General features: G+C 41.8%; 1 protein-coding gene across 1 annotated transcript in view; it reads right to left on the bottom strand.

Annotated features, from left to right (window-relative positions):
* nbr1b (NBR1 autophagy cargo receptor b) overlaps positions 1 to 9,501 on the bottom strand; it is a 30,267-nt gene extending 20,766 nt beyond the window's left edge. Inside the window, exons 1-10 of the mRNA XM_034538697.1 lie at positions 9,260 to 9,501; positions 7,010 to 7,072; positions 6,064 to 6,082; positions 5,928 to 5,950; positions 5,289 to 5,477; positions 4,574 to 4,651; positions 4,170 to 4,468; positions 2,931 to 3,056; positions 754 to 960; positions 28 to 187 (exon numbers count right to left, since the gene is read on the bottom strand). Coding sequence (XP_034394588.1) covers positions 28 to 187; positions 754 to 960; positions 2,931 to 3,056; positions 4,170 to 4,468; positions 4,574 to 4,651; positions 5,289 to 5,477; positions 5,928 to 5,950; positions 6,064 to 6,082; positions 7,010 to 7,072; positions 9,260 to 9,361 — 1,266 coding nt within the window. The 5' untranslated portion in view covers positions 9,362 to 9,501. The remainder of the gene's footprint in view (positions 1 to 27; positions 188 to 753; positions 961 to 2,930; positions 3,057 to 4,169; positions 4,469 to 4,573; positions 4,652 to 5,288; positions 5,478 to 5,927; positions 5,951 to 6,063; positions 6,083 to 7,009; positions 7,073 to 9,259) is intronic.
* Between the last annotated feature and the right edge of the window lie 1,072 nt (positions 9,502 to 10,573).

Here is a 10,573-nt window from a genome sequence, read left to right on the forward strand (position 1 = left end):
GGAGTAGAATGGACAATAGACGAGTACCTTGGTGTCAGCGCTCCAGCAGATTGATCCAGTGTTCCTCATCTTCCAGTACTTGATGAACTTGGTCCCAGGACGCAGTCGGGTTCCATCAGGAAGGTTCTCGTCCAGAAAGGCAGCCGTCATGGCTGGAACCACCAGGGGACAGGGACGCTTTGGACGTCTGGGCAGGAAATAAAGTCCTTTAGTCCGGCATTGATCTTGAGTTGGATGTTTTGACCATTTCTTTAAACCAGGTTTGATCATTTCAATTCATCCTTATTGGAAACATGTTCCTGGCATAATCTACACCTACTTTAATCTACTTTTTGTCAGTTATACGCCATGGCCCTCAAGTAGGCACCATTATTTAGTTCAATCCATATTACATTTAGCTAGTTATTTAAACTTTTGTCCATTATTTTCACCATTTATTAAAAAGTTTAAGCAAACTATCTTTAATATTAATTATTGTAGTTATCTATTTCAACTATTTATCCATATATGGTTTCCACTTCTTTTCAGGCTCAATAAATTTCTTTCACTTATTTATAGCTGACTCAATACAATGACTTTGAATTTATATATGTAATTTATAATATATCACATCTTTTGAACTACTCCACACCCCTCTATGATTATAAATACAACATATATCTGCTTTAGAATCACTGACCTACACAGATTCTTATTAATTGTTTGTGTATTATAACCAATCTAGTTTGGACCGTGTTATCTTTAGTGACCTACTCAGGGCTGTTGTGCTGGGTGGCTCGAGGCTGCAGAAGGACAGGGGAGGAGCTTCCATCTCTGTGGGAGGAGCTCCACTGTATACCCCGCCTCTCCATTCTCAGCTGTTTCCGGATCTCCTTGACCTCGGCCTTCAGCAGGCGCTTCTCCGCCTTCAGCCGCTGCTTCTCCGCCTTTCTGAAGCTGCGGTCGCCTCGCCGGTAGAACCTGAAGGGTTGGAGCCAGTGTGCCACATCAACAAGGACTCCCTTCAAGCATCAAACGGCCATTTTATTACGTGTCATTTGACATATATACATACATGACATGTGGTCATCCATTCTAGGAGCGGTGGGCTGAGGTGTCTTGCTCAAGGACACTTGACATGCAAACTGTGTGGAGGACCACTCTACCCCATGACCACTACTAAATGTCCCATTCACTGTAGCGTTATATATACATTTATTTATGTATAAAAAACGTCATTAACATTTATTTCAGTTCTGTTAACACAATTAAAGTGCTGGCACACATTAAATAGATGCCAACAGTTTGGCATCCATTTGATGTACAACCATTGAATGACATAAAAAGATTAATTAATTAAAATTAAATGGATAGTCAAAGTGTTTGGAGTGTGGTGGTATGAGGTACTTATCCATAGTGAGGTTAGTGTTAGTTAGTTTGGATTCACAACAATAAGTCACACAATAACAACCACCATATTCTGCTGGGTAAAATATGTTTTTTTCCAATAAATTGTCGCATGGCAATGTAAACCAGCTAAAATATTCTAAATATAACGTACTGATATTGATTTATTTTTTGATGGGCTTATATCCTGCCAGTTGGGGGCGTGTCGACCGTCATCTAGGATAAGTACCTCATACAAATCCACTTCAAAACTATCGCTTCCAGCTGCTGTCCGGAGTTTTGGCAAAGGTACTGACACTATTTGGAATCCCCAAGTAATACTTTCAGGCATAACACATCAATATTTGAATCACCTTAATCAGCATCCGGTCCCACACCACCAGGCCCAGTGACACCTTCATCCCGATCAGCTGACACTTTACTAATATATGAACGTTTACATCTTCATATGTACTGCAGAGACGTTCCCTGTTAACCCAGGTGTTCTTCTGCAGGCTCTGTGTGTTCTCATTAAAGGACCATTTCACTCTTCTACTGCACAACATTGGACTGATATTGAATATGAATACGAAGAATATAAAAAATGACATTACAGCATTACATTACAGCAATAAGCAACACCGTTGCTTATTACTTGACAAATTACGGACACCTACGCAATTTCTTAGGTTCCCAGGTGAAGACAGTCAACAAGGTAAACATCACATCTTTCACTACTGACTCTGGTGGAACCCACAGAAGACAATCCAAAAATGTGTACCATGTCCAAAAATACATCACTATACACAAACATGTATTTTTATTTATTTGAGTTATGTAAAGTCATATCTACAAAAATACAGAGCAATTTGCATGAATTACTCTGTCAACACAAATTTGAATGTCATTTCAATTTACATGTAAAGTGATATATATGCATTTGTGAATCCATTTGTTCACATAAAATGACACATTTGTGGATTGCTTCCTGTCTCTCGTAGGCCGCGTAACATTTGTGACTTCCCTCCTTTTTATTTGCAGAGTTTTGTCCAATGTGCTGCAGGGACGCCGATTTTTTTGTTGGCCAACCCAGAAGTTAGCATCGCACCGGTTCCCTCGATTTTCCCCATTGGATTTTGGATTATTGCAGAAAATGAGCTCTGTGGTAAACACAATTTTATGATACTTACACACTATGTTCAGCAAGATAATCTTTACAAATCATCACCACATTTATGATTTTTGAAGCCTGGACACAATTGGCAGAAGTAAAACACTAATGTTAGGCGGAGTGTGCACCGTGTGGGCTCGTTGGCACAATGCCAGGTTTTTGTCTCTCATTCACTTGTGAGCAACTACCTTTTTTAAACCTGTAAAAGCTTCAACATTCATGAGAGGTGTATTTACTGGAATATTTTTATTGTATAGAACAAAAATGTTAAAATCTCTTAAGTTTGTGTGAACCACAGACACTATTTCAGGCATCTAACCAAAACCCTATTAAAATAACCTATAATATTTAAAAGTAAGAACAATGTCCTTCTAACATGATGGCAGTGTCATACCTGCTGTGGTCTGGGGCAGGTGACCCGTGCTCTGGGATGGACAGAGGAGTTCTGGCTCTCACCAGGTTGTGACTGGGATCATGAGAGAAACTGCAGGGCTCGCACAGGGTACAGGAAGTACACACACTGAGAGAGAGAGGGAGAGGGGGAGAGAGAGAGGAGGGAGGGGGGGGGGGGGGAGAGAGAGAGAGAGAGAGAGAGAGAGAGAGAGGGAGAGAGCAAGAGAGAGAAATCATTATTATTATTATTATTATGATGTTGTTCATTCTGTACACATGACACCTTGTGGATTCTTCCTCAGTTTTTCCTATTTATTTTCCTTGTTTAAAGGTTTTCCTTGTCCAATGCGAGGGGACAGGGATGTCATATATGTACAGATTGTAAAGCCCTCTGAGTCTCATTTGTGATTTTGGACTATACAAAGAAAATAAATATTAAAGGCAATAAAGTATCTTTGAATATGAATTTACAGATAAGTACTATTCCTCCTCCTCATTCATGGATTTTAGCCAGTTACACCTTCAGTCGAAGTGTTCTCTACATTCTCTTTTGGAGAATAATGCAGCGCTCATTGCATCTGTATCAACGCCTGTGTACACACTCGGAGGCTCCAGGCGTGAGTAAAACAAAGCAATAATGAGTTATGCTGCAGGGTCGTCAGATATGCGTCTGCCTGGCATACTCTGTCAGGGGTTTCCAGCAGCGGAACATTTGCAAGTGTGTTTATTGGTTGGTGAATAAACGTTTCACTACACGGCTCCAGCTCAGGTGGCATTCTCCTTTAAGTGAGAAGCCCCTCCTTTGAGATCTCCTCAGCTTTTTTTAATTTATATTTACAATGTTAATATTAAATGTGCATTTATTGGTTTACATTTTCTATCAACTTAAAGTGACGTGACCCCGGTGATCCCCCGATGGGATGTTTGGTTACAGGACTGCGAAGCTCAATCAGTAGACTACTCCAAAGGCCTTTTCACAGTCCGCATTTTTCTGTTTGAAAATAAGAAAATAGGTTTAACCAGGGACATTTTCTGCATTGTTTTACATCCGTCCTCAGAGGCACTGTAAATAATAACGTAATCAGCCAAAATGGCATCCGAGAAGCTGATTTACTTCCTTCATTCTGCTCCCGGCATCAAGACAAAGGAAAGAACCCAGTGGAACGTAGAGACAGATCATGGCAGCTGGTTGCAGATCAGCTTGGAGAGTATAGATATGTTCCAGTCCTTCAGCACATACCTGCACTGGTAGCCTCCTCCCGTGGTCTGGCCCCGGCAGGAGGAGCAGGGAGGCGTGGAGGAGGATGGAGCTCCGGGCAGAGTGGAGGAGGAAACCTCGGGGACCTGCTGGGCCTCCGCTCCTCCTACTGCCTCCCCTCTACCTCCACCTCCACCAACTCCTGCTCCTGCTCCTGCTCCTGCTCCTGCTCCTGCTGCCGCTGCTCCTCCTCCTCCTCCCAGAGGCTTGTGGATGCAGCATTGTCCAGAGAACTCACGGCAGATCTTCTCCACCGCCTCACGGACTACCTGGTCCTTAAACTGGAGGGTTAATGGGAGAGATGGGAGGAGAGTGCTTACTCATTCATTGTTTATGTGCTGCTGTTAAATTAGTTCAGAGCTCATGCGTCATCCGGTTGTTCTGACCTTCTCCATGTAAGAGGTGAACCAGGCTGGAGGAGTCTTGTCTTCTTCTTTGGTCCCCTTCATGTCTTTCAACATCACCTGATTAACACAAGATATGATATTAATTAGATAAAACATGCATATTAACTTCTTTTATCAATCATTGTCAATGTAAATGACCATACAGCAATTCGCAAGTTCTCCAATAAAGTGTGTCGTCTTCTTCTCATATTGGCGACAACAACAGACAGAACATTGGTGTTGAAGCCACTCTGTAGAATTTGAATGTGATCATTCTGATGAAATAGGACAATCCTCTATATATTATAATACAGTCCATCATACAGCTGAATCTGTACACATAAAACATCCTCTGACCTTTGACCCTCACATCAGAACAGGAAAAACTCCCCAAAAAACCCTTTAAGAGGAGAAAAAGAGAAGAACCCTTGTGGAGGATCCCTCCTCTGCAATAGATGTCATGTGACCAGAATGAACTACATAACAGAGTAACAACACATTCCATAATAAACTGACAACTGAGTGCAGAATCAAACACTATTCATTCAAGGAAAGTAAGTAATCTGGGGGTACAAATGTCTAATCCACATTCTTGTTACTCCAAAAAGTAAGGTGATGATTCCCAAAGTTTGGTAACAGTGTGATTGGCAGCTGAATAATATCAACGCAAAGACATTGTCAGTGGCCATAATGAACAGATGTGCAGGGCTCGTACCATGCCCTGTTCTGGAACTGCAGCCTGTACTTTGCGGCTGACCACCTGGGCCAGAGCGGGACAGTGCTGCGGGGGTCTGAAGCCCCTCTTGGGCTCTGTTCCGCTGGCCTTGTTGGATGGGACCCTCGCCGGCTGGCCTCGAGTCTCGTACACGTTCATGTGGAGTCGGTTCCCCTGCCTCGCTGCACTCTGGGAAATAAGTACATGCAAATGATCAGTTTCAAACTAAGGTCTGTCTTTCTTCTGATAACGATCACAATGCTGTGCTAGAGAGGAGCCATCAGCCTCCTGAGGCATTGCGGTGTTTAACGCAGTCATTACAATCTCTTACAATAGAACTATATATAACTTCAACCAGTAAATTAATTACTTAAGTTACTATTTCAAGTCACATGTTTAATGTACAGAGAGTTGGCTTCTCGGAGGGGGATGCATTGTTTGGTCTTCACGAGGAGCTGAGTAAGAAGGACAGAAAGTATTAATTGTCTTTTCCTTTGTACTCATCAAATGACCACGGCAAACAGTTTCATGTCCTTCTACTCATATTCTTTATCTATGGCTGAAATGTACTGTACACTACTTCTGTATTTCCCATAGGTACATACATGTGAATAACAATTGAACTTCAAATCAACTTACCTTCAATGCCTCCTCATAGTCCACTGGAATAAAAGCAGAAATATTCATCACTATGATATTAATGTGGAAGCCGTTATTATGTCATTGATCTATTTGGTTTTGTTCAGCATACCATGTCCTGTGATGGTTTGCTTACCTTGGCTGTTAATGGACACCTGGAAGGAGACAAGGGAAGGTTATTTGTGTCAATCTGAGAATGTTAACACTATGGTGTTTGCTTTTGTGATACAGTTCCAAGAATTACTGTCAAGGCACACCAATGTTATGAAAATGCAGCTCAATTTACTCATCAAGGCTACAGTTGGATCATGTCTTCTTCGCAAGCCTGAGAAAATACCCCGATGATGTCATTGGGATGATGTCGATACAACAATGTGTGGAAGGAGGACCAAGCAAAGTGAGTCTTTCATTGTAACGGTCTGATAACTGTGCTTATGACAATAAATATCTTGAATGTCAAATTGTACAAAGCTGACCAAAACTTAACTTTAAAAAATTTTTTTTTTAAAAAGTTCAAGTTCTAAAATGAAAAAAAGTAGACAACGGTGTGGTAGCGACCTGTCAATCACAAGGTAGCGACGCATTTAAGCATAACATTTACATCATTTTTTTCTCGAAATGGACCACAATTGACCTAATGATCATCGTGTTGAATTGAAGAAGGCTTGAAACCAGCCATTGAGACCATAAACTCATTCAGGTAGGATGCAATATTTATTACTGTACACATAGTTTTACCATGTTCCAGAGAGCTGACTGTTCATTGCCTATAACGAGGGGTTTGTTGGAAAAGAAGTCTACATTATTTATTTTTGAATAAGGGGAGCTTGTTATGTCATAGCAGATAGCCACAGTGAGAACAAACAAATGTTGATACATCAGAATAAATGTCTTTTAATAATTGCATCGTAGCCCTCTGAATCGAAATTGTATTGAATTGTGAGGTGCCCAGTGTCGCTGCCTTGGTCAATATGACAATTAATCATACATTGATTTTCAGTGATGTGGCCTGACTTTACTGTGTAAAAAAAATAATTGTAAGTATGAAAAAGACAAAGTGAGAAACAAAGAGAACTTCTTACCTCCTCGTTCTCCTCATCAAAGTAGGTCAGCTGAAGACTGCACAGGCCAAACGAGCGCTTCACCTACACACACAGGAACCAAGATCTGATGAGGACTGAGGATGATGGCATTCAAAAAAAGGATGAGAGACATAAAGTGCCACGGCATAAGTGGAGACATAACAACAAGTTAAAGTGAAGTCTGACATCTGTGACTCAGCAGCACTCAGACAAATGAACTCTCCCCGACCGCTGTGCTTGAGAGAGCTGGACCCCACAGTTTTGAGTGTCTCAAGGCTCATTCTGACACCATCAGCTCCTTTCGAGTTCATTAAGAGGAAGTCAATGACAAAGTTCTCCACCTAATTTGAGGAATAGTTCATGGAAATACATGTGGGCTCTACTCAGGAGAGTGACACTCGATGCAGGCTCCAGGTACTTCCTTGCAAAAACTTGCAATATTCAAGATTAAACCGATACATATCTCAAAATCAATACAAGAGGGCAGACACTAGAGGGGAGCGAGTTAGGAAGCAAGACATTAAGGGATACATTCCTTCAGGTGAACCTTTAGTATGCAGGAGAGTAAGCTACATTCATACTTTCAACTGCAGTAACACAAGAAACCTTCTTTGTTTTGTTGGCTAAAAGTACTAATACATGGTCATTGCTAGCTAGAATCTCCTCTAAGCGCTTGTGTCCCAGTGCTACAATAATAGAGCAGCTTAGTGGATACAGATGGAGTCAACCCAGTGTAAGGTCATGGGAAATGGACTGTTTTCTAGTCTTCCAACCACTCAAAGCCCTTTAACACATGTCATCATTCACCAACTCACACCCATTCATACGCTGATGGGAGGAGCTACCATGCAAGTTAAACAAACGGATGTTCGTGCCCATGCATGAGCAATGTGGGGTAAAGACTTCTGATTGAAGGATGACCCGTTCCACTCTGCCAGTGAAATATTGAACTTCATACTCCAATACATGTATTCAACGATGATAGACAGCTATTCTACATGCAAAATATATAACCGTCTTATTTGATACATTGTTCATTGAATTAAACTACTCAACAGTAAAGCAGTTAAGAGCTTAACCTCGACTAGCTACTACGGTATTGTGTGTTGATGAATTAGAAATGGCGATCTCAGGCATTTTGAGTCTCCATCCTCTCTTCTGTTCGTAGTCCTGTACTTTTATTCACCGGACTTTTGCATTTCTTTGGTGTCGTTCTGCTTGTGATATGTGATATGATTGTTTATGAATATTCAACTGCATATTAATAACCAGTAATTGTTGATTGCTGTTAACGATTCAGTACTTACTACAGGTGCATGAATTGTATTGACACAGTCGTATTAGTTGCTGTGGTAATGTATTCCTTCCTAAGTTGCAGACACCACTTCAGCACTGGGAGAGCACTGGTTTCTCCACTCTGTTATGGTTCTGATGGAATTGAGGCTTTTGAAATGCACATTGTAGTGACTATGCTAAACATGGCAGTACATCTCCTCCTCCTCCTCCTCCACACACGTCACTTTAACATGCACTTTAACTTAAACACACGTCACATGTAACATACACTTTAACTTAAACACACATGTCACTTGAAACACACACCTAAACACTTTAACGTTATTTGATGTCCGAGCACTTTATCTTATACTTAAGTTAATACACACTTTGCACTGTTGCTGTCGCGTTGATTGTTGTTTGTCATGTCTAATGTTGCACCTTCCGCCAAAAAAAAATCCTCGTTTGTGTAAACATTCCTGGCAATAAACGGTTTCTGATTCTGATTCTGATCTGACATATCAAGACAAGGTCAGAAACAAACCACATATTAAATAAAGGCCTCTAATAAAACTCCATTTGAAATAAATAGCATTTTGGGAACTATGATCATAATGTCTGATAGCCCGGATGTGTAAAGCTCTATGCAATGATGCTGATGTTGCATTGAACCACGAAGCATCCTCGCACTAACACTGGCCGCTCACCCTGCTCATGGTGGAGGAGGCTCGGTGTCCATGGAGACAACCCACCGGCAGAACCATGGAGGGACCGCAGTGGATTCCTCCCTGTTGTCTGAACTCACCGCTGCACGACGACTCGAGCACATATGGAGCTGCTGGGCTATCTAGGGCTAGCACCGCACTGCGATGTAGCACAGCAATGTCACCAAGCACAACCAGAAGCGACGTGTACCTAGTGGATGAGAGCAGGTGTGTGTGTGTGTGCGGACGGGCCCGGAGATGCTCCTCTTACCATGGCCTCCATCGACTCCCAGCTCTTGGTCTCGGATCCCGACAGGAGGAAATTTTTGGAATTTCCTCTGAAATTCACCTTAAGATTGATGTAGAAGTCCATGGCGGTGCCCGTCGGCGCCTTACCGCATATTACACTCGACGGACAAGGAGGAGCGCTGCGACTGACAGACGGAGGCTATTCGGGTTATCTCGCACATTCGCTCCACTGTGATTTATCAGACGGAAGGGGGGGGGCGTATTCTGTGTTTACATCAGTGTCCTGGACGCACCCCCTTCTGCACCACGTGTCCGGAACAAAGATCGACACTTCCGCACAACAACAACGAGCGGAACAACAAAAAAAAGCCGCGCGACGCTCAGACGAGCCGCTGGAGGGCGCGAGACCACCACCTGCTACAAGGGCTTCACCTGGGTTATATTCTACTCAGCTACAACACAGTAACACCAATATAACACGGTTGTTTCAGCAACACCGTTAAAACAATGTACTGCATTAGGTATATTTGACCTAGCATACCCTATGCGGTGCTTTAAAAGCACGTGCATACATGGTGTGGATGTTCTAAAGCAGGCTATTGGCTACTTTTTGGGATTCCATTCAGTGACTTGAGTCTAGACTTGGACTTGAGCAGCTCTAGTTTTGAAAAGGTAGAGGCATGCATTTAATAACAGTACGCAGTCATTAGTTGGAGAACTGGTGTAATTCTGCAATACGATTTGTTATTGAAAAAAAGGGTAATTATCCCATTCCTAATAATGTGAGCCATATTTTACTTTCACCCTGAATAACCTTAGTCTATTTAACTTATTTGGGGCAAAGATACAGATATTTAGTTTAAAGGAAAGTCCATTGGATGCTTTCTTGTTCATGTTTTTTTCAATGCTGGTACTGTATGCTTTCAGATAAAAACAAATCATGTCCAAAACATTGGACATGATTTCCTTCATGTAGTTCAGGCTCTTACTCTGAGAGCAGGGCTAGAATAACTAATAACTCTGAGCCCCCACTAACTCTGAATACGTACCCAGCCACCTCCAAGATTCCATTTGGTCCAGTGCAATAACAGGAATATGCTCCACAAGAGGATAATATAAGTTAACATAATAAAGGTTTTACTGGAGTTTGACTCGGGGCACCTTCCTGAGTCAGAGATAGATAATTAGCTAAAATACAGCACCTGCCATAGTTGTTATTATACATTTGTTTTTACGAAGAACACAATTCTAACCAATAAAAGTGCCATAACAACCAGGGCAGTTGCCCACTTATACAATATTAGAAGAATGGCATTATATTTTTCAGGCATTGGTC

The sequence above is a fragment of the Cyclopterus lumpus genome, chromosome 8 (genome assembly GCF_009769545.1).
Source record: "Cyclopterus lumpus isolate fCycLum1 chromosome 8, fCycLum1.pri, whole genome shotgun sequence".
NCBI lineage: Eukaryota > Metazoa > Chordata > Actinopteri > Perciformes > Cyclopteridae > Cyclopterus > Cyclopterus lumpus.